Consider the following 23,407-nt stretch of genomic DNA (forward strand, 5'->3'; position numbering starts at 1 on the left):
CACTTCTGGGTATGGGGGAACATGTTTGTATCTCTTTCTGGCCACTGTGCCCATGTCGCTGTTGGCCTGTGTGTGACCAGCTTTCCCCTCCATGGAATAGACTCATCTCTCCATCTTTGGTCACCCTGAGGACCAGCATGGGGAGGCACATGGGGTCCAGCCACCTCCTGGGCAGACGCCTTTGGTACAGCTGTCAGCAAAAAGCATCTGGCAGACAGCTCCTAATCCACTACTTTTCTTGATCCTCCTGGACATTTCTCCTGTTTCCCACCTGGTGCTCCTGCCGGGCTCTCTCCCTTGGCATCTGCCTGATGCCATGGGGAGGGGACCAGTGCTAGAATCCTTGGGCTTTCCAACCCATAAGTGTAAACACTGGATTTTGGCCCACAGCTTCAAATGCTTCTGTCCCAAACATGATGACAAAAATCTCATTAACTTCAAAGAGACAAGTCCTAATGAGGAGGTCTGTTTTCCTAAAGATTAAATGTTTGTGGGCTGCCTTGTAAAGTTAGCCCTCGAGTTGCAGTCCCAGTAACCTGGGTGTCAGGGCATAGGTGCATTCTTGTTACTCATCTAGCCCGTGATTTTACTGTTTGTCAGTGTAGGGTCTGTCCACTTGTCATCTGATTGTGTAAATCCACCTTCCATGTAAGTCAGGATTTAAGTTTCGCTGTTTTTCAGGGTCTGACTATGTGCAGAGGGAGTTGTAGTCATTTGTGTGAGGGTTTTTTTTTTTTTTTTTTTGCCACGGGAACTTCCTTTCTCTAAACACCACCCCTTTGGCAGTGGACCTGCTGACACCTCAGAGCTGGGCACTGATAAAAAGGGCAGCCCGTGTTCCTTCGCCACACTCAGAAGCGAGTGGCAGAGGCTACTCAGGAGCTTGGAAGCTGCTGGCACTGCAGGCACCTCGGGTCGAAACGCTGACAAGAGCCATGAGCGGTAACACTGGTGAGTTTTTAACACTCGGCACGATAACCTGTGTTAGATGTGTGGTTTGGCAGGTCTCTCGCAGGGAGGATGGCAGCTCTGGCAGAGGTGGGGGGGTTCTCACCCTTCTGACTGCCATAGGTGACACCTCGGAGAAAGGGGTTTCGATGCCACTGCTGCTCAGGGGCAATAGGTTTGCTCTGGCTGTGCAGGTTCTGGTTTTGACAGATCGGTAAACCAGCTGAAAAATGCGACTCGCTTTTCATCACTTTTCATCAGACTGTAGACATCAGGTTCTATTGGTGATAATGGGAAATAAACGCAGCTCTTTAAAACTTATTCCACATTAAGGTGAAAGGAACTCTTTTTCTTTCAGTCTACTAAGTTGAGCAGGTTATTGCTCTTTAGTGATGGCTGATACCATCTGACAGAAGTTTTGAAATGAACTGAAAAGGGGACTTATTTGGACTTGAGCTCTGTCCTTTGGCCGTCCTGCCTGCCCTGTTGTCAGAAGATGCTGCACTACTTAGAAAGGTACCCAAGTCGCTCCTGTAGCAGCTGCTGAACCACCACCGCTGGCTGTGCTCCTGGGGCCAGCCCAGGCCCAGGGTGCCCCAAGCCCCCAGGTTGCAGCAGCTGCCTGTGGGCTGGCTGGTGCCTGCAGCAGGGCCAGGAGCAGGTCTCCGCAGCTATCAGGAGAGGAAGGGTGTCCTGACACTGCTTCAAGCCCCTCCATTTCACACTGCCGTATTCTGGGTGTGGATGAGCTGAAATTTTTCAGGAAGTCTTGGACAGTGGCATCCTTGCATGTGATCCCACGTCTCTGGGATGTGAGAGAGTGCCTGGAGGTTGGGCAAGGATGGGAAGTAAATGCAGGAGTCCAAATTTAGCTTTCTCTTGCAAAACTACAGTTCTCATCCCACTTCCCTCCTGTCCTTCTGAGCAGCCCTTATTACCACTGAAGCCAGGCATGCTATAAAAACTCTGCTCCATATTAATATATTTTTTAAAGCCTATCACCTCAACCTCATGGAAAAAAGGCCCCAGATCCTTACCAATGCAAAGTCCTCATGTCCCTATTTTTGTTCCAGGTGATTGCTGTGCTCTCAGAGCTCTGAACACCTCCCCAGGGGGACAGCAATGCGATGGGGCTGGTGGGTTAGTGCAGGAAGGAGCTCTACAGGAAATAAAACATAGCACTAGGAGATAAAAATAAAAATACTTATTTAAAATTTCTTCTAAAATAGAAGTCTGGCAGCGTTCAGTGTTTGGGTTTGCTTCTGGCTTGCTCCAGCAGCGAGCACAGCTAGGGCTGCCCCTTTGCAGCTTGAGCCTCTGTCCCTTGGTGGTTGTGTTCTTGGCGTGCTCAGCTCTGCTATAAATTGTTAATTCCCGTGTCGGCAAAGCAGAGTGCTTGCAGGCAGCCGGGCACAGGGCACCCAGGCACCCAACCCAGTGCCCCAGGCAGGAGGCAGAGCAGGAAGCCAGCGGCACGCAGGGGCTGCCCGGGGATGGGGGTGGCAGGCTGCGGCCAAGTCCCTTTGAATGCAGTGATGGGAAAGCCAGCTTGCTCCATGGCATTTCTTGGCTCAGGATGCCGTGCCGGCTCTATCACAGGGTATCACGGGAGTGTTTGCGCAGGAATAAGTGCAGGGCAATCGGTAGGCAGTGCTGTGTGTGGACAGGTCTTTGGCACCAAGCTCTGCAATGTCAGGACACTTTCCAAGGGAGCTGTTTTTAGTGACTTTTTTCTGTGCATCCTCAACATCGGTGATGACCAGAAACACAGGATGGAAATGCAGTCCCTAAGTTAGGAAATGCTGGAAGGATGGATTCCCCAGGGCCCTTTTTCCTGAGCCATCCTATGCGTTCAACTTCCACATCCCTCCATAGCCCTTTCCCATCATCAGGGCTGTTTTCTGGTACCTTCTCAGCCCAGCTCCAGGGTTTCCGTAAGCAATAAGGTTGAGCAGCTTTGGAGACTGGAAATTTGTTAGTGCTAAGGAAGACACGCTTGCCCTTCATCCTTTTCAAGAGGATTAAGCAATATTAGCTGAAATTTTTGCACGCACACCCCATTATGCAAAACATCAGCCTGAGGTTGGTATCTGGCAGGCAGCAAGCAAACACAAAGCACTCAAAAATGAAATCAGTTAACAAAAGATAACGATGGTCAGTTCTATTTCCTGTACCTTTTTTGTTATGTAAGTAAGATAAATATGGCTATATTTAATAATTATGATAAAGATGTAAAGTTATAAATATATATTGATAATATATTTTATAATATGTATTATCTTTTAAAAGATATAAATTTTATCATTAAGATAAATATAGTTACTAAGAAGAAATACACAGATATAGTAACCTGGTGGGGATCCAGGGGTGTCAGTTCAGTTTACTCAAGGCTGTAGTTGCTGCTGGGTGCAGGTGATTTCAACCACCCCTGGATCTGGCCCTGCCTGCGGCACCTCTCATGCTACAGCAGCTGCCAGCAGATTTCAGCCTCTTTGATGTTAGGCTTTTGTTGATACGCCGGTTAGCGTGGTTGCCTGGTGCCATGTGAGTCTGTCAAGACCTTTGGTGAATTAATCCTCTCAGCCATTATGCCTTTGACTGGCCGATTTCTGTTACCATAAGCCGTTTTACATTTCCTGCCTCTCCCATGTCTTCGTCTGAATCAATCATGAGGCAAGTGCTTTTGAGGTATTGTTACTCCCTACTGTTCATATAGAATTTATCCTTCAAGGATATTTAGTGGGCAGGTACAAGACAGGTCGAACCCTTCCAAAGGAGTATAGCTCAGCCACGTTCTGGCATGCTCCAGCTCTCCCTGTCACACCTGGGCAGCCTGCCAAAGCCTGACGTAGTGACCCCCAGATCCCCGTCTTCATGGAAAGCTGAGGGCTTTCCCTTTGCTCAGGTGTACCGCCGGGTTGCACCTCTCAGAGCTCCACTCCTGTGCCGCAGCCCCGAGCTGTGAGCCGCTGCGCAGGAGGTGCTGAGGCTCTTCCGAGCCCTGCTCCCATCCGGAGTTGCAGGAGCAGAGAGCAGCCTAGGAGACAGCGGTTTTAAATGCCACGTCCTACCAAATCAGCTGCTGTCTTGGGAATGAATGGGAGCGAGGCACCTGCAGGGACTCCCGCTGGAGTCCAAAACCCTGCTGAGGTCAAACGGCAGCAGCACCAGCGGGCACGGAGGGAGGCATCGCTCCACGGTGAGCGTGCTGCAGCAGCCCGCCCGGAGCAGGGACAAGCGCCTGCCTTGCCCTCCGAGGCAGCCCGGGGCTGCTGCCACATGTCCCTGCCTGCCTGCTGTGCCACCCAGGGAGGCTGAGGGATGCCTGGCCTCTGAGTGTTTCTTTTATATCATGTTATGTCATGTTATAACATATCATATGTCATGTCATGTCATAGTAAATTTATTATATTCTATTTATTGTATTACACAATATGATATTATACTATACTTTATAGTGCTCTTCCCCCCCCCCCCCCCCCCCCCCATTTAGCATCCCCCTGAACAGGCAGCATCTCAGCAACACAGCTGGCTCCCAGCCCCAGACCTTCCTTTGGTTACTTGGGTTGTAGGAGAAACCAAGTCCTTGGCAAAAAAGATACAACAACAAAACCTTGCACAGGTTTATGTATACAGACTTCTGTAAGAGGTTGGTCAGTGATTATCGTGATATTTTGGGGGACTGATCTTTGAAGGGGAAATATGAAGAATGAGGTTCAGTGTCCTGAAGAGCCCCATTTCCCAGGCCCTTGGCAGCCCAGAGGGACTGGGGGACTCAGCACCTGAGGGGAGCCAAGTTTTGGCATATTCAATTTATTCCCAGCTTGACTGCACGAGCTATGTTTTGTAAGGAGCAATTAAAGCTACTGTTAATTATTATCTGAAAATCATGAAGGTGGTGTTCAATGCTAATATAAGGTTAGTCTTTGACCAGAGGGGAATACACTGAGATAAAAGTCCCAACAGTGAGGTTGAATTTCTAAGCTGCCCTCTGCTAGCTGGGAGCTGCCTGGGAGCACGATGTCTGAGTGTACCTTGGCAAGCAGTGCTTCCATCACCTGTCTGTACTACTACTACTACTTGTTTTAATACCAGCAGTAACAAAGAACCATTTGTAATACTCAAGGAGCTGATGCTCCATGCGTTCGGTGTGGCCCAGACGTGCGGCAAACAGGAGTTGCTCTCGTAGCTTTGGCTTTAACAAGGTGCCACAGCAAAGCAGCTGAGCAGACGGGGACAAGGAGGAGAGGGCTCAGGGACACGGCAGGACCATAGGCATTGCCCACAGGGATGCTGAGGTGGTCAGGACCTTTGGCGGGCTCCTATGTGTGATGTTGGGGGGAGCGCGGCTGCCTCGCAGCAGCTGCAGTCATGGAAAATCGATGCACTGTCCCCACTGCACTTTAGAGGGGGAAGCAAGACTTTTGCTATTACAACAAAACGTGGAGTTGTGCCATCTTCCTGGCCCGCAGTGGGCTGTGGAGCTGGCTCAGGGCGGCTGGCCAGCTGGCAGCGTGCAAGGATAGCCCAGCAGACACGGACTGCCAGGCCGGTGAGATCCCTTTTGCAGCCTTTTGGCTGCTGTGGAAGCAGCCCCAAGGGCATGGATGCAGGGGTGCTGGGGGGCTGGCTGGGTGCCTGGCTGCGGCAGGGGCAGAAAGCCTTACATCGCTTCCAGCTCCCCCAGGCCGCTTGTTCCCTGTCACCCAGGGCCACCTCAGAGGCCAAACATCCCTCAAGACTCCCTGAGCTGCGAGGGAGGGAGGCGGAGGCACGCTGCAGCTGCAGCTGCCCGGGACCGAGCAGTCGGAGGGCAAGGCAGGCGCTCATCCCTGCTCCGGGCGGGTTGCTGCCGGCCTCTGCAACCCATCCCAGCAACATGACTCTCCATCTCTTTGTACATATGCTAAGTATTTGGATATGATATGATATGATACTACATTATATATTATATGTTATATATTCTATGTAGTAGTATATATTATTATTTATAATATAATGTAATATAATGATGTTATATGATACAATACTATGTTATATGCTACTATACAATACTTTACGTTTTATATATCTACATAAACCATTGTACCATCCATTAGCTGTGGTGATCCTCAATCCTGTGGTGATTCCTTGTGCTAGATCACCGGACACTTAGATGTTTTGATAATTCACAGGATTCCATTAAGAGGAAAACTGTATTTACTGAGCGATTCACCATCAATCTCTCTCTTTTTCTTTTCTTTCTCCGTTTCTGCTAATGGCTTTGCAGAGACCAGTCTGGCAGTCACTGGGATTGACTTTCTCAAGAGCCAGAACTCCTGCCTGCACCACACGGATGCGTACAACATCAAGAACCTGGTGGTGCGACGGGGGCAGGCCTTCCAGCTGCAGGTCAGCTTCAACAGGGCACCCAGGACGACCGACAAGCTCTCCGTGCGTTTTGGCTTTGGTAAGCAGGTCCCCCCTCTGCGGCCATCGGACACAGCGGGAGAGCCCCAGCTGCCTCTGGCTGCCCGTCCCTGTGGCACTGCAGTCACTGCAGACTCCTGCAACCCTCCCGCATCTTGTGCTGGGTTTGTTTCTAGGCGAAAAGCCAATGAAAGTCAGGGGGACCCTGATGTCACTGAACCCGAAGTGGGAGCAGGATCCCAACGAGTGGCGAATCTCCATCATCAGGAGCAGTGGCAAAGAGGTAGAGCGCGTGGGCGGCGCTCCTGCGTGGAGGGCAGTAATGCCAAGCCCATCGGGAGCTACAGAGCAAATCCTCGTACCCCTGTCCTGCTTTCCTGTAGCCCTGTAATCTTAGGCGGGCAGAAGCCTTGCCCTGTTTCATTCATTGTTCCTGCCCTGCGCATGCAGGATGTGCCCCATGCTGCCGCCGCCTTCTCCTCCCTCCCTGCAAGGCCCCCCACGGCCACCACCTTCGGCACTCGTGTCGGTCGGTCGCGTGGAGCAGTGCTTCTGCCGTGCCTGTGGCCGTGGTGGAGGGTCCATTGTGCCATCTCTCCTTGTCGCCTCCCCAGTGCCTGCTGTCTATCACCAGCTCGCCCAAGGCCCTGGTGGGAAAATACACCCTGAACGTGAAGGCTGGGACTAGCATTTACGAGCCTGAGAACAGTGCTATCTACCTTTTATTCAATCCCTGGTGCAAAGGTGAGTGGTCCCGCAACTGGCGGTGATAATTACTGCTGCTAGGGATTGTCCCTGGGGGGGCTTTGCCTCACATTTTTCCTCCTCGCTTTCCCACATACATTGCTTTTTCCCCATAAAACATCTCAGCAGCATCCTCATAGAGCCCGCGGGAAGCTGGGCAGTAGCAATGAGCCAGCTCCTCACTGGAGGGTCCCCAGTGCCAGGTTCAGGGGCATCTCTGTGCCACCCCTCTCTGTTTCCCTGTGCCACCATAAAGGTTAACTGAGAGGACTGAGTTGACTTTAAATCCAGATAAAAAAATAACCAGACAAAACCCCCGTGTGTTGTTGGTTGGCATCAGCACCGCAGCTCTCTCTGTTGTCTGTCTAGTCCACTGAAGTGTTTGCTCAGAAAGAAGCATTTTGCTAAAATAAAACAGTGGTCATGTAGTGATAGACCCACAGGAGTAAAGGAAAGGTTAGTCTTACAGGAAATTCTTCCAAAATGTGAGTGCTGCATGGTCGTCATTTGATGTGAATGTTACAGCCCACCAGCTCCCCAAGTTTAGCTTTCCAAGGAAAACTTCATATAGTGTGTGTGCAAATGACCTAACATCTGAGAGGGTTTTTTTTTGCTCCAGATGATGTCGTCTTCCTGGCTGATGAGGCGCAGAGAAAGGAATATGTGCTCAACGATACAGGCTACATCTATGTCGGCTCTGCATACAACATATACGGTAGACCCTGGAATTTTGGGCAGGTAAAACACAGTTGTCTCGTTGGCATTACCCTTATTTGCTCTTTCTCCCTTAGGTATTCATTTCGATGAATCAGACCTATAAACAGTTTAAAACTGTGAGCGGCTCAAAGCGCTTGAATAATCCCACCACTTCACTGGGAGGGCTCACTGCTTAGAGTAATCTGTGTGCTTGAGTGTTTTCCGCAGCCACAGCTGGAGAACGGGTTTTAACGGCAGGTTTATAGTCGGACCATGAGACCCCTGGCAAAGGACATGGAAACTGGGGACAGAGCATTTCTGGTTGAAAAAATTCCCCTAAGGAGTCCTCTCCACTCTCATGCAACACAGTAGCTGTTGGTAACCACAGCTCATGAGCCGTGGAGAGGGTGATGGGGAAAAAAATCTGATTGTTTACCTGTTGCATCATGATTGGGAAAAAATAGGGGAAAAGCACCGGCAGAGGTTGTCATTGTTCAAGTGGTGCCTTCACCGATTACGAGGTGAACTGTTGGGTGCAGGACACAATCAACCCTTCTTCTCAGGAAGGGTGCTCCTCGATGCTGCCTCCCGGGTAACTCCAGTGGCGTGGCACAGCAAACTCGCTCGGGCCAGAGATAAGAGATTGATGCCAGGCCAGGTTTATTTACACTCCATAGAAAGCACACGGGCACCCAAGTGAAGCATCCTACACCCTACCCAGACAGACTTCCGCACCAAAATTGTTGGAACCTGGGTTTTTTTTCCTTTTTTTTTTCTTTTCTTTTTTTTTTTTTTTGTTTGGTTCGTTTTGTTTTACCAGTCTCTGATTTCAAGCTGCAGAATGCAGATGGCCCAGAAATAGTGTTCACGCTGATGCCGTCTCCCCGAAGGGGCCAGAGGGCATTGTCCATAAAGCTGTTCCTACCCTTACATTTATTCTGCTGTTGAGCAGTGAGAATTGATATTGATATTCTGCCAAGCTTCATTGAATCGGATGTTCGACATCTCTGTATACTGGACTTCAGGGAGCTTTATCAGCAATTGCTAATTAGGAGTCTTTTGCTGTAATAATCTGCATTTATGTACTCTTTTTTTCCCCTGGGGTTCATTTTGTAGCTATGTCAATAGGCTGGATATCTGTAGTGCTCTTAAGTTTTCATTAGACTTGTGAACAATTTGCAGGGCTGTAGAGGAGATGATGTTGGCAACTTAGGACTATGCACCAGGAGTAGAGATCGCTGGGTCAGGTTCCGACTGTCTACAAGACACATGGGACAGGCTTTTGTCTTCCAAGCTGGGGTTTCATTTAAGCCTCTCTTCAGAGAGAACAGTTTTGGGAAGCCCCATAGGCTTGAAATTCATTATCATAAAGGAAGTTCAGAAGTTAGAACTAGTCAGTTTCCTCCACGTACTTAGACAGACTTTGTAGTGATTGAACAGATTCTGTTTTAGACTGGCATATAAAAAAGTCTCCGCTTCCTCTCCAAAACAGTTTGAGGACTTCATCTTGGATGCCTGCATGTATCTGCTGGACAAAAGCAAACTCAAGCTGAGCTACAGAAGGGATCCTGTGCTTGTGTCCAGAGCCATGTCTGCTTTGGTATGCCTCTCTGAGAACTGCTTTGCACCTCCAGCTTTCCCTCCTCCTTCTTACTTGCTCTTCTTTCTCTGGCGCCTTGAACACCATTTCAGGATGCATCTGCAATGGGTTCCTTTGGGAAAACACAAGGAAAGAGCCAGAGGCATTTTGGGTGGAGGGAAGAGGCAAGTGAGATACAGCATTTCCCCATCTCCAAAGCCTGCAGCTGCCCCAGTGGCTGTGCTTCCTCAGCAGCTGTGCTGGCAGGGCCAGCACAAGGGTTGTGTTCTGGGGGGCAAGTGCTCTCTGCGATGGGGACCCTTCTTGGAGCCCTGGGGTTTAAGATAGAGGATGCAGAGTGCATTTTGGCTGCCCCCGAGCAGCAGTGCCACCTCCCTCAAGATATCCAGGTGGAGGGTTTCCAACCAGGGGAGCCCCCAGCCGGCACCGGTGGCCTCGCTGGGTGCCACAGGGCTGTGGAGCACCTGGGGAGCCACAGGGTGGGCAGAGACCTTGGGCTTTAAGCCTTATTCAGCCTCACCCCTGTGTTTTTCTCCTTTGCATGTGTGTGGCCACAGGTTAACGCCAATGATGACAGCGGTGTCCTGCTGGGGAACTGGTCAGGGAATTACAGCCACGGGACCTCCCCTATGGATTGGATTGGGAGCGTCTCAATTCTGCAGGACTATTACAGAACGAAGAAGCCAGTCTGTTACGGTCAATGTTGGGTCTTTTCAGGAGTCCTCACTACAGGTAAACAGTGAACCATCTCCCTTCTTTGCTATTCTAATTACTATGCTAATAAGGCAAATTACCATGCCTCTGAACATCAGAGGTGGCAGGGTTTGTCACCTAAGGAGAGGCTGAGGGAGCTGGGACAGCTCAGCATGGAGAGGGGAACGCTCAGGGGGTCTTATCCATGTGTATAAATAGCTGACAGGAGGGAGTGGGGCAAACAGCCAGGCTCTTCCCAGTGATTCCCAGTGACAGGACCGAAGGTTACGGGCACAAGCTGAAACACAAGAGGTTCTGTCTGAACATGGGAAAAAAGTTTTTTTCACTGTGAGGGTGACCGAGCAGTGGCACAGGTTGCCCAGAGAGGTTGTACAGTCTCCATCCTTGGAGATATTCAAAAGCTGTCTGGACATGGTCCCAGGCGCCTGCTCTGGAGGACCTCGGGTGGGCAGAGGGGTCGGATGAGGTGATCCTCAGAGGTGAGTGATTTTGTGACCCTGTGTTTTGTCTGTCTGTGCTGCAGTCATGCGTTGCTTGGGAATTCCGTCCCGCTGTGTGAGTAACTTCAACTCAGCACATGATACAGAGGAGAACCTGAGAGTTGACGTTTACCTGAATGAACTCGGAGAAAAGCTAGAGAATAAATCCTTCGACTCTGTCTGGTACTGCCAAAGGGGACCAATGCTTTCTAACCCCCAACACCACCCTGCAGCACTGCATTTCCCAGCCCCAGTAACTCCTTGGAGAATTTCCCTCCTGCTTTGGGTTTGCTACCCAGGAGAGGGAGAGAAAGCCTGGGGTTTCACAGTGTTACATGCAAATCCTCACTAAACCTGCCCTTACTTAAGGGTTAAGGGAGGAGATCACAACTCTTCTGGCTGTAACAGCTCACTCCTTTTCTTTCCAACCCAAACGCACACAGGAACTTCCATGTGTGGAATGACGTCTGGATGAAGAGGCCAGACCTGCCAGTGGGGTTTGATGGCTGGCAAGCAATTGATTCAACCCCTCAGGAGAAAAGTCAAGGTAGGATTTGCCTAGAAAGGCTCTTCTGCAACTCCCAAGGGAGGCAGGGACATTTTGTATGGAAACCATGGTCCCCAGTCAGCAAAGCATGCGTTCCCCATGTCACTTGGGCAGTGACATCCGAATGCCGGAGGTCTCGCTCCTGACATTTCAGCCCAGATTTACTACTAAGAGTCAATTGCCAAGACCAGGATTCCTGCTTGGGTGGGTCTGAGGGTGGAACAAAAATTGGAGGCTCTGCTCATATTTGAAAAAGCAAATGATGTTGAATATGCTTTCTAGGTATATTCCAGTGTGGTCCGTGCCCGCTGAAGGCTATCCGAGAAGGGGATGTGTATTTGCCCTTCGACAGCAAGTTTGTGTTTGCGGAAGTGAATGCTGACAAAGTCTACTGGGTTGTCAGGAAGGTGAATGGCAAGGAGAAGTACACCAAGATGGGCACGGAGACCCAGTGCATCGGCTTGAACATCAGCACAAAAGCCGTGGGGCAGAACACGCGGGAAGACATAACGGCGCAGTACAAGTTCCCTGAAGGTGACTGCCCCCATCCTCTAAAGCAGTGCCAAAGAGGAGACCCGTGGCCGTGTAGATCGCCCCACAACAGGTGTTTTCTCCAGCAGATGCAGGGGCCAACCCGGTGTAAGGCCGGGAGGCAGCGCTGCTCCCGGGCGTCTTCACGCCCGCAGTGACACCTATGGGCTGCTCCTTAGGGACAGATGCAAGCAAGCTTGCAGGCAGTGAAAGGAATGGGCTGAGTGACCAACCTAGTGGTCAGGCTCACCAGTGCTTCATTTCTTCATCGTTTTTGTCTTTCTGTTCCCCAGACCAAATCTGAAACACAAAAACCCCCACATTCCCTCCCCACGGTTCTCAGGTCAAGCCGTGTTGTGCTAGACTGTTAAAACTCTTCCCAGTGAGGAGTGGGAGAATTTAAGATCATCCATCCTCCAAAAGTGTCTTCTTAGGAAATTCTTCCAGTCCAAACTGTGCAGTTAGATCTGGTGGTAACATAAACCAAGAGGGTCTCCTCAGCAGGGGCTGGAAGTGTCCTGACACCTCTCTGCTCAGAAGCAGAAGCATAAATAAAGCAAAGGTGGCTCTGGGTGATGAGACTGAGATCACAGCTGTCACCCATCTTTTTTCTTCATCTAGGCTCCAAAGAGGAAAGGCAGGCCATGCAGAGAGCTACCTCCTTCATACAGCCTTCAGGAATGACACCTCGCGCGCGCTTTGGTTCACCTATGCGCATGGCTAACAGCACGGACTCCAGGCCTGAGGTCCTGCAGGAGGCAGTCTCCAAGACTGGGATCCAGCTTGAGATAATCCATAAAGAAGCTTTGTATCCTGGCAATCCCCTTGAACTGGCTGTCACCGTGAAGACCTCTACTCCTGGGAGCTGGACCATCAATCTTACCAGCTCCTGCCAGCTGCAGTCCTATACTGGGAAAGTTCAGGCTAAACTTGGACATATCAAGGAGACCATCAAGCTTGAAGGCAAATCTGGTAGGCATGGAAAGCTTGCTGTGTGCTGTGGGCTATTCACGGTGGCGCTCGGGGGGTCACCCAAGCTGGTTCATAATGACTCCGCTATAGGTCAGTGCACGGCACCATACAGCACAAGGAGCAGAAACTGCCTGCCCTGCCTGCCTCTCCTGTTACTGCATCTGGGACCTCAGCTGTAGGCTGGGATCCCACCACAGCAGGGAGCAAAGCGTGAAGGCCCTGGCCCCGCCGCAGCTTCAGCAAGGTGGTCAGCAATGCAGCGGTGTGGGCAGACAGACATTTGTATGGTGTGAGCAAGGTGTGCTGGAGCATCTCCCTCCCATCCTCACTGCCTAAGCATCAGGGAGGCCACCACAGGCTTTGGGTGCACTTGCGTGGGTCAGATCCCTCACAGGATTTAGGTGGCTGGAAACGTCAGCTTTTTTCCATTCTTGTGCTTGTGATCAGCTGGTGGTGATGCTGTGAGCGTTATTTTCTGAATTCTTCACCCAAGCAGGTTTCAGCCTTGCGGCTGCCTGCCTGGCTGACCCCAAGAGCTGTTCGTTGTTCGTTGCATATCTTTGAGCAACCTGTTGAGCAACCTGGGTTGCATGTCTGATCCCCGGCAATGTGACTGAAATCTGCTAAACAAGAGACTAAGGAGTGATGAATAATCAATAGCACTTGCTCATCCCAAGTGTGAGACACTCCTGCAAAAAAAATCTTTGCTCCTGGTGATTGCTGAGTGTTTTCACACATATACTGTGGCTGTAAAAATGCAGCAGGGTAGGACACAAAGGTAGCTACATACATTTAGGGATAAGGGCAGGCTTTCTTTTTCCTTTATTCCCAGAAGCAAGGAAGCCTTGCAGTTAAAGCAATGTTCAGGCTCCAGTGCTGCTGACTCCAGGGTTTTCCGAGCCGCTGGAAGTCTGTGCAGGCAATTAAAGACAAAATCTGATGTGAAAGGAAAGCTGCTAATTTTATAGCAAGCAGTGCCTCAGAGAAACCCCAGGGGACGTGGGTTTAAACGTACCCAACCTCATGCTCCTCTGCCTCCTCCCGAGTGCTGGGGCAGCCAGGGACGAGGGCTGCTGAGATGCTGGATGTGAGCCTGAGCTTGGTGGGGAGATGCTGTGGGCTCAGCCACCCTTCTCATGGGCTGTGTGTGTCAGGTACCACCCACCCAGCCAGGGCTTCACCCACGGGGACACAGCCCTGAAGGACCCCGGGTCTAGCTGAAAGCGGGGTGGTCTCTGCAAATACATCTCATCCTGCACCCTGGGACACCATCCACCAGAGCTGACTTAGCCACATGCCTGGGCATGTGATGAATCATAGAATTGTTTAGGTTGGAAAAGACCTTTATTATCATTGATTCCAACTGTTAACCCAGCACTGCCAAGTCCACCACTAAACCATATCCCTAAGCACCGTGTCTACAGGTCTAAACACCTCCAGGGACGGTGATGCCACCACCTCCCTGGGCAGCCTATTCCAACGCTTGACCACTCTTTCAGTGAGTAAATGTTTCTTAGTATCTGATCTAAACCTCCTCTGGTGCAACTTGAGGCCATTTCCTTTTGCTTTTCCTTCCTGTTGCTTGTTATCTGGGAGAAGAGACCTACCAGATAGCACGGATGAAGCAGCAAGTTGCGTTTTCTCTTCTGCAGAGATGCAGGTCCCTCTGAAAATTATGGCCGATGCATACATGAAGACACTGGCCTCAGTGGAAGACGAAGCACTCATCCACGTCACCGCCATTGCCGAGGTCCAGGGGACAGATGACAAACTCACCAAGGAGACAACAATGAGCTTCGAGTACCCCCCCATCACCGTCCAGGTGCGGTAGCTGCCAGCCTGGCTCCTCAGGGACAAGGGTTACAGCCCTGCTCACTGTAACACCGTGGTGGTGTTAGCATTCCCAGTGGCATCTCCCGAACAGCTGCCTCCTGGGATGCTCAGTCCTTGGCATTTTATTTGGCTGTTCAGCCTTTATTTGAAGGTTGAAAGCAGCCATGAAATGAAGAGTGGCCCATCTCAAACGGGCAGGCAGGGGCTGCTGGCGGGAAGGGGATGGAATAGGACAGTTTGTACAGGGCCCATCTCTGATCCCGCAGCTCTGTCTCCTGAAGGAAAAAACATGTTGAGAAACCAGAGGGAAGAGCTGGGAAAACAGGCAGCATGTCAGAGCACACAGTGCTGCGGGAGGGTGGAAAGGATACGAGGGGTTTGTCCCCTACCATGCTGGTGCTGAGGAGCAAACCTGCAGCAGCTCCAGCATCTTTATTACCCCTCTGATCCCCAATATTTGGGTTTGTTTCTGTCTTTCTTCCTCTGCCAGATGCCAGAAACAGCCAAACTGAACAAGGAGTTCACCTGTGCCTTCATCTTCAAGAACGAGCTGAATATTGCCCTGGACAACTGCAAACTGCTGGTGGAGGGCCTGGGCCTGTTTAAGATGGCAACGTTTGATGAGGGGTAAGGAGACGAGCCCAGTATGAAATGAGCATGGCAGGACTCTGCTTTGTTTCTTTTTTTTTTTTTTTTTTTTTTTCATTTCTCTTGAAGAAGCAGTTAGGGGATTTGGAGTAAGGGGGCCCTTTGCAAGCTATGTTTGAAACCGTGCCACATTTGGGCACAGTCCACGCAGCAGAAAGACCTACGCAGAGGTTTGTATGCTCAGGGCATTCAGGCACGGCAGGGACTCTCCCTGCGCTCCTTGCTGCGATGCCAGGTGCTGCCCAGCCAGTGTGAACACAGCTGCTTCCTTCAGAACCAAACTCGGTGTTTCAGCAATACCAGGAGGTCTGGGGAAGGTCCTCAGGACCACCAGCCGGCACCACCATGCCGAACCCCACTTGCTGCACTTTGGTCACGGGAGAAGGGAAACACCCACCCTAAACCCAGGCAGCAGCTATTTCTTTAAGCGAAATGATTTGAAAGTGGCAAAAAGAACCGTTAACTCATGCGAGGACTATTTGTGTTTCCTTTGCCCTTAGGGATGTAAAGCCTGGTAGGATCATTAAGTCTCAAATAATATGCACTCCAACAAGACTAGGAGAGAAGAAAATAGTAGCCAAGCTGACCTCGACCCAGATCAAAGGGATCTCTACAGAGAGGGCCATCACCATCACCGAGTAGGATCAGTGCCTCGGCGGGGCGTAAACAGCGGCCTTACTAAACACGTAGCACCACTGCTGTCCCGGGCACTTCTTGCCTCCTCGATTGCTATAGTACTCTCGAAGAGGAAAAATCCCATTAGGCCAAGGGAAATAGAATGACTTAAAGGACACCCTTGTGTTGACTGCAGTTAATTGTGATTCAATAAAAATTGTTGAAATGGACTGTGTGATTTGGTTGTATGATATCACCAGGTTGGGACGGCTCCAAACTCACGAGGGGACATTCCCACCTCAGGCCAGGGGTCAGAGCTTGTGAAGGTGCCAGCTGCAGCCAGCAGCGGGTGCGAGCCTGGGGTGTTTTGCAGCCGCTTGGCTGCCAGGGCCAGCAGTGCTGCGGTCCTACAGGGACAGCCACCCAGGGACCTCACTGTGCCACAGGCAACTGCACAGCTCAAGAAATGTTTTAAGCAAATCCATCCTAGACTATTCCCTCTCCCTCCCAGCTAGCCAGCTGGGGAACGTACTGGAATGTGCATTTTTGTTGTCTTTGGACAACAAAAAAAGCAAACCTGGCACAGTCTCCCCACACACCATTTTTCATACATCTTCTTCCTGTCCCACCCATTTTGGGGTAGGGAGGGTGTGTTTGGGGCATTTTTTGAAGCAGCACTGTCTCCAGCAGCATTACCAGTACCTCCCTAGAAACATACAACCTCTATCCATCCCCTTCCACCCTGAACACTGGGTTACAGAAAGGACATTGACAGCAGTGTACAGCTGGAGCCCTTCCATTAGTCACACTGAAGGAGACAACAGCTGCGCACAGCTGGAGCCCAGCGCTGCACTGCACACCCCAGCCCCTGACCCCATCAAGGGACTGCTCTGCCCCGTGGCATCGCCACACCGCCGCCAGCAGCGCTCGGGCAGTGAGGTTTCCAGCGTTTCTGCCAGGAAAGAGGAAAATGAGCCACAGAGTAATACAGGGGTTTATTTATTTCTTTATTTAAAAGGCAAATATTCAGGCATTAGCACTGTAGAGTGGAAAAAAATAAATGGTGACTTAGACCTGGCCGTGTGCCAGCCCATAAAAAGAGAGGAGAAAAAAAACGGGAAGAGGAAAAAAAAAAAAGCAAACCAGAAGGAAGAAAAAGGCAAAAAAAGGTTTTGACTACTCGCTTGCTTTTCAAAGATTCGAGGAACCCCCAGAGGAGCGCCCAGGCAGCTGTTGGGCCACAGAAGGTGGTCAGGCTGCCCCATCCCTGCCACTGCTCTGCCCACGGTGTCCCAGCACCCCGCAGCAGCACTGGGTCCCCCCCAAGGCCACCTCCTGTGGCGGCACAGCAGGGAGCACGAGCCCCTCTCCATGGGCAGAGCAGGTGCAGGGTCCACGTGCGTGGTGCCCATGGGGAAGGGAGGAGCAGGTGGTCCTTGGCAGATGGCACATCGGTTCTTTAATAAGTACAATAGCATAAAAAGGAGTTATAAATAGCAAAATATATATATTTTCAAGAGATGTAAATTCTTTACTTGCATAGAAAACCTGCCATAGAAGACACCAGGTAAGAACACAAGAACACTTTCTACATCGGCCACAACCCTGCCCATTATGTATGAACACCTCATGCTGGAGCAGCGATGGGATCTCCAGTGGCCCATGCAGCACTGAGCAGTGCAGGGGGAGCACCCTCCCCCACCCCACACATCTATGGCACCACAAACACGCTCTCCAGGAGCACCTTCCCCAGGGCCCAGCCAGTTGCTGGAACCATAGCAGCACGGCCTGAAGACGAAGGCACGATTTAACAAGGGGTAAGGAGTGCGTGGAGGGAAGGGAAATGGTGGGTTTGGTTCCAATTTCATGAAAATCATGTTTGGTGTCAAGCTACCAGGTAGTCATTAAAGAAGGAGGTTTATACTAGAGCTGTAGTTAAAGATTTTTCCAGTAGCCCTGAATGTCACACCATTCATACATATTAAGACGCTTTTTTTGTGGGGGTAAAAATAATAATATAAAAATCTTGCATTTGGTATTGCTCCTATAAAGAATAAAAACTTCATACAGGTCTTTCACAAAATCATGATTTCATCCCCCAAACTCCTTTCTCTTACTTTTGAGAGGAAGCAATTATCTTTGGTCCATGTTACAGGGGAGGGGGAGATAAAGTCAGGCATGTCCTGTGGGGGAAAACCAGGAGCACACCTTCTAATATCCTGCAAAATTTACTGACAATAAAGCTAAGGGAGATGACAGGAATTAAAAAAAAATATTGCAAAACAGTCTAAATTAAAACTACATCGACACCTGGAGGATGCCAGGTGTTTGTAGCGTTCTTGAATGCAGGGGCGAGCATCACCCCTGCACGATATTGCTGCAACTATTGCCACCAGCAGTGACACTTCCCTTGAGTGATGCATGTTCCTTCTATGGGTTCACCAACACTCACCAGGAGCTGGCTGCAAAATCAGCGTAAGGAAACCCTGCGTAATGGCAAGTACTGATAGGACAACATTAAACCCCAGTAAGATTAAGCGGCAATATTAACTCTCAAGTAATTCTAGCTATCAAGAAAAAAAAAAAAAAAAGAGACATCAAAATTAGACAAGTCAAATGGAGAGAGCCAGTACCTCCATCAGCAGGGTGCTCATGCCTTGCTCTCTGCTCCGACCCCAGGAACAGCCCTGGTGCCTGGCCTCCTGGCCTAGACCAGCTGCTTGCTTCCTGGGCTGCAGAGTTTGGCCAGGCAGCTGCTGCTCCACACATCCTATGTGCTAATGAACTGCAGCCCTGCGGAAAAGCGCCGCCCCCCCCCCCCCCCCCAGCTCAACAACCCAGCCAATATCTGCCCGCTCTCAGCTGTGCTGGCCACCAGCAAACTCTCCTGCCAGCCTGGCACCACCACCAGCCCGCCAGCTCCGACACTGCTCAGGCAAGCACCACCAGCCTTGGGCAGCCCCATGAGCGCAGATGGTTTAATTTACCCCTGGAGATACTTCAGTGCCCAAAGGAATTACGCCCAGGGTGAGCTCACCCATCTCTATGTCCATAGCCCCATGTCCCACCTCTGCTACGACTTGAGCACCAGCAGCTTCCATAATCCAGAGGCAGCCTCCATGGGATGAGCTAAACAGGACTTGTTTTTCAAGAAAACCTTTAGAGCTGGGCCGAACTGGCCATTGCACAGGGCTTATCATTTATCCCTCCAAAAGGCTGTAAGAGCAAAAGATGAACCGGACTCCTTAGGACTGCACATTCCTGGGAGCTGGGACCAATCTGTCTGACAACTATAAGCTTTCCTTAACAGCCAAGTAAGAAAAGCTCAGTAAAGCAGCTGATGCAGGTCCAAAAAAGAGCTTATGCACTTCATAACTTACAGAGCTTTCCCTGGAGATTTGCATTGCTTCTGCTAGTGCTGTACCTGTCTGCCAGATAGATATTCCTGAATTTTTTAATGCACCAGAAGTATGTTAAAAAACTACCCTTTAAATCTTCAGCACAATTAGTTATTAAAAAAAAAAAACAAAACCTGAAAGCTGCTCCTGACATCACGGAGGATGCTTTGCTTATTCATGCAACACTTGGATGGCAACATCTCGAGTGAGAAACTGCTCGATTTCTTCTTGGGTCATTATTGCAGATGCAGGAGCTGCTGCCACTGCTTCGACCGGTGCTGGGCTCTTGCAATTCAGGTTCGAAAAAGGGTTGAACCAACCCAAGGAGAAGGCACCACCAAATGCCAGCTTCATTCCTTCCCAGCCGCTGATCTTCTCCCAGGTCGGCTTCTGATTTTTAAGACGCTCAATACCCTGCAAGAAGAGAAGAGTTTTGGGTTGTCTCACATTTACAGCAGGTATTTGAGCACCAGCTCCTGCAGCACATGCAAAACTACCTACCTATAACCAGGACATTACTCAAGTTTTAGTTAACGATGAAGACAGATGTCCTGCATTACTGAGAGCTTCACCCCAAATTTAACAACAAAACCCTAAACCAAGACCAAATTAATGGACAATCTGAATCTTGAGGACTTACTTTGCTATCAGCTGCTACTGATTTTTATGTTAGAATCGGCATCTTAAAAGCCATCCCTTTTGGAAACACGGACTACTTCTCCCACCACTTTTTGAATCCCTCCAAAGAGTAACAAAATACAATTAGAACTTAACATTTTGCCTTATCTGTGCATTTTTACAATAGTTCAGACACAGGCAAAAGACTGCAGTTTTTTTCCAGTGATCAGGAACTTACCACAGCCATACCTAGGCTTGTCACTAGAAGCTGACATAAGAACAAGTTTACTCTGTGCCAATTAAGAGCAAATATTTAAGAACCTGATTTCCATTTAACGAATTGTCAAAGACAAATCATGATGCAAAATGGATACTCGCTGAGAGGTGAAGAAATCTGTACACTGGAAGTGGAGGCTTCAAAATGGGACCACAGCCTTGGTCAGTCAATATTCTGATTTATTCTCCCTCCAAGAACATCCCTTTTAGTAAAGCAAACATTTTGATTGTATTTAAATGACAGAACCACCAAATCCAGGCACTGACTTCTTTTCTGGTAGTCTCCTCCATGCAGAAATAAGAAACTAAGAATTTTTTACTACTTGTTTAAGGCTACCGCTATGTGAAATAGGGCACAATCTTTTACGCCCATCTTCTGTATCATGTAAGAGAGGAGTCATATCTACAGCTGCATACGACACGCTGCTGCTGATACACAAGTGACCATGTAGAAAACCTGTTCTTAGAGAAGCAAGAACACCGGATCCAAGTTTTGAGACACTCAAGGAAAGGAAAAATGAGAAAATTCAGTTAAAACCATTTAAAAGCAGTTTTAGAAGAGCTGGATGAAAAATCCACCTTGTCACATTCTAATTCTACAGATTTTCCCTAATGACCCAGAAAACATTTCAAAGCTTTGTGGGGGAGGCGTGGGGATGAATATATGCAACAGCTGCACTCACAGCAAGCCTTATAAAGTAACACGACATTTTAATACGGCAGCAGCTTCGTCTTGCAACAACATTGAGTCAGCATGAGCAGGCCCAGGAGAAAACACACCATAAACCAAAAAATTACGTGCAAAGCTTCATTCGTGCCCTGTTTCTCATGCTGACTTAAGAGAAATCCAGCAATGAATTCACAGAAAGAAATGATGCAATACTAAAACTGAAGTCTTCAGGGTTGCAATTTTGGGAAAAATTCAAGCCTTGAAGGACAAACGTGCACCTTGCAACGCTAAGCACAGGCACACGTCCCTTCGCTCTGCTCCCAAGCTTGCAAATGTGCGGTTTTGGCTGTTCCAGGGAGAATCCCTTGCAGCCTCTCGCCCCTTGGGATGCAACACTTCATTCGTTCTGCCGCGGCCAGCGCCTGTCCTTACCTCCCCGCTGGGCGAGCTGGGAGAGGAGCAGTGCTCGCGCACAGCAGAGCAGAGCCTTGGCACAAAGCCTTTTAGCACTACCATGTGCTTTTCCTGCAGGATACTCTGGCTCCAGCGCCCTGCGGTGGTGCAACCAGGAGGCAGACGGTTTTGCAGCTTAAAGCAGATGATGACCTTTGGTTGTCAGCTGTTCCTTAGCAAACTGCAGAGGCTTCTAATATGTTAGTAAGAAACTGGCACCGTGGCTGCAGCATTTATTGCGTGAGTATCTAGAGAGAAGGAAAACAAGGAGCACAGGGCAGTAGAAACAGGCACCAAGCATTTAAGACCTTCCCCAGCAGCACGAGTCTTAACCCTGCCCTCAGTCACGTACATAATCCGTTTCGATCCATGCTTACATCTAGACTGGGAATAAGGATCTTGAGCACTTCTGGGCAGCAACCCATCTCTTCCCTTCCCCCAGAAACATCATTCACCTGCTCTGAACAGTATCTGCTAACCAAGGCGATAAGCAAGGTCAGGCTGAGGTTGTACTAATGCCAGATTAGGGAGCAGTTAATCGGAGGCAGGGGCATACTTTCTCCCTCCCAGCCTGACCTCAGTAATGCCTTCGCAGCATGCATTGAAAATCAGCAGGAGTTTTAAAAATTGGATCTCATTCTGGCTGCCTGCCCCACGGTCAGTAGGGCATGAGGTTTTGCCTTAAAAATTTTTTGAAGAAGATGGAAGAAATGCACAAGACATTTCAGTACTGTTTAATGAAACTTCTTTTTAAAATTTATTTACCCAAAATCTCTCACCATTACTTTACAGTGAGAATTTTGTATTTCAAATTAAACCAACATTTGTTTCTCTTTCCCATCACACAACTTAAAACAAGGGCACTTAAAAAAGGGGGCTCAGAAAGCATCACCTTTGACTATTTCAAATGACATAGGTTTGAACAAATACTGAAAATAGAAGACATACATAAACAGAAAATACCAGACAATCCTGTTTCAGTAAGAGGTAAAATGTTGCAAACGCAGGGAGAGTAAGGTAAGGTTGACCTGTTAGCACTGTGACGCTGTAGGATACATCCTGTTTCTCCCACTATTGCCCTCAGCATCTGCTCCTGCACAGTGCCAGAGGAAGATGGGGGGCTGCGTGGCCTGACCCAGAAGCAATCTGCGGGACAGCTCTTGCATGTTAGAAGAAATGCATGAATTTCTTTTAATACACTTTTCAAATCCAAAAGGAAAGAGTGAACAGAAAAGGGAAGCATTATAACAATTTCTCTCTCAAGGGGAAGATGCAGAAATCATGATCAAGGCAGACTTCCCCTACGGCAGGTCCTTGCGCTCATTTCTGCTTGGAGCACCACTTCGCTTTTCAGAAAAGAAGTACCCTGCCTCTGATTGAGTTTGTCCTTCAATTTCTCTTGGCCGTGCTCAGACAGAACTAGCACCTGAAATCAGGTAGTCCTGCCCAAGAAAATACTTTCTATGAGCAAATCAGCAAGTCTGCCTTTCTCGTTTTGATACTGACCCACATTTAGTATCATTCAAATAGCATCAAATTGTGCCAGCAAGTCGTACAGAGCAAATAAAACCGAGGACCCCCGGTTACTGAGACACACACATAACAGGCACCAAAGGATATTTCTGCAAACCATGATGACGCCTCATTTAAAAAGAACAAACCAGTTTGACTGAAATTCTCAAATACTATATAATGCTGTTTAACAAATGAACAAATTTGTATTTGTTTGAAACAAGAAAAACTGAGTAATCACACATTTTTTCACAACGGTCAAAGTGCCAGAACAACTTAACTGATCTTCCTCCAAAACGCGTAGTGAATAAGGGTAACTAAAATAAACCCAAACTGGAATGTGCACCAGTGCAATTTATAATCGAAACAATTTTTAAAGCAATGAACTGTATAGAGAGATGCATTCTTTGATTGTCTAGGTAACTAAAGCCTCACCCCTCAATAGATCTGGCTTTGTGTCAAGACAGCTTTAGGGCCAGATTCTCTAAAGTTCAAGTTACCCCCTGCACCTGTGTCTCACCTGCTGAACTAATCCTGGCCACAGAGCCAGCCCTTAACTATTAAGCTGGGAGCATTCTCTGAAAAACACCACTGCATATAAAATCAGAGTTACATATTTATTTATAATACATATTCCACTATATGCAATAATAATAATTCCACTATCAGCAGTATCAGCACTATGAAAACAAAAGCTAAACTTTTCCTGAACTTTTCTTCCTTAAGGAAACGTGTATGCAAAGG

General features: G+C 49.1%; 2 protein-coding genes across 5 annotated transcripts in view; one reads left to right on the forward strand and one right to left on the reverse strand.

Annotated features, from left to right (window-relative positions):
- The first annotated feature begins 753 nt into the window (after positions 1-753).
- On the forward strand, positions 754-15,966 carry TGM4 (transglutaminase 4). The gene is made up of 14 exons (XM_040589725.1): positions 754-951; positions 6,218-6,397; positions 6,534-6,640; positions 6,972-7,101; positions 7,721-7,839; positions 9,290-9,397; positions 9,955-10,129; positions 10,635-10,773; positions 11,034-11,137; positions 11,420-11,671; positions 12,290-12,640; positions 14,293-14,462; positions 14,964-15,100; positions 15,622-15,966. Exons 1-14 carry the CDS (start codon positions 936-938, stop codon positions 15,761-15,763), a joined length of 2,130 nt encoding a protein of 709 aa, XP_040445659.1. The 5' UTR covers positions 754-935; the 3' UTR covers positions 15,764-15,966.
- Positions 15,967-16,728: 762 nt separating this feature from the next.
- The window catches only part of ZDHHC3 (zinc finger DHHC-type palmitoyltransferase 3), a 35,435-nt gene continuing 28,756 nt past the window's right edge, over positions 16,729-23,407 (reverse strand). For all 4 annotated transcript variants that reach the window (XM_040593365.1, XM_040593363.1, XM_040593366.1 and 1 more), the window contains exon 7: positions 16,729-19,548. In XM_040593365.1, coding sequence (XP_040449299.1) covers positions 19,306-19,548 — 243 coding nt within the window. In that variant the 3' untranslated portion in view covers positions 16,729-19,305. The remainder of the gene's footprint in view (positions 19,549-23,407) is intronic.

This window comes from Falco naumanni, chromosome 4, assembly GCF_017639655.2.
Source record: "Falco naumanni isolate bFalNau1 chromosome 4, bFalNau1.pat, whole genome shotgun sequence".
Taxonomy (NCBI): domain Eukaryota; kingdom Metazoa; phylum Chordata; class Aves; order Falconiformes; family Falconidae; genus Falco; species Falco naumanni.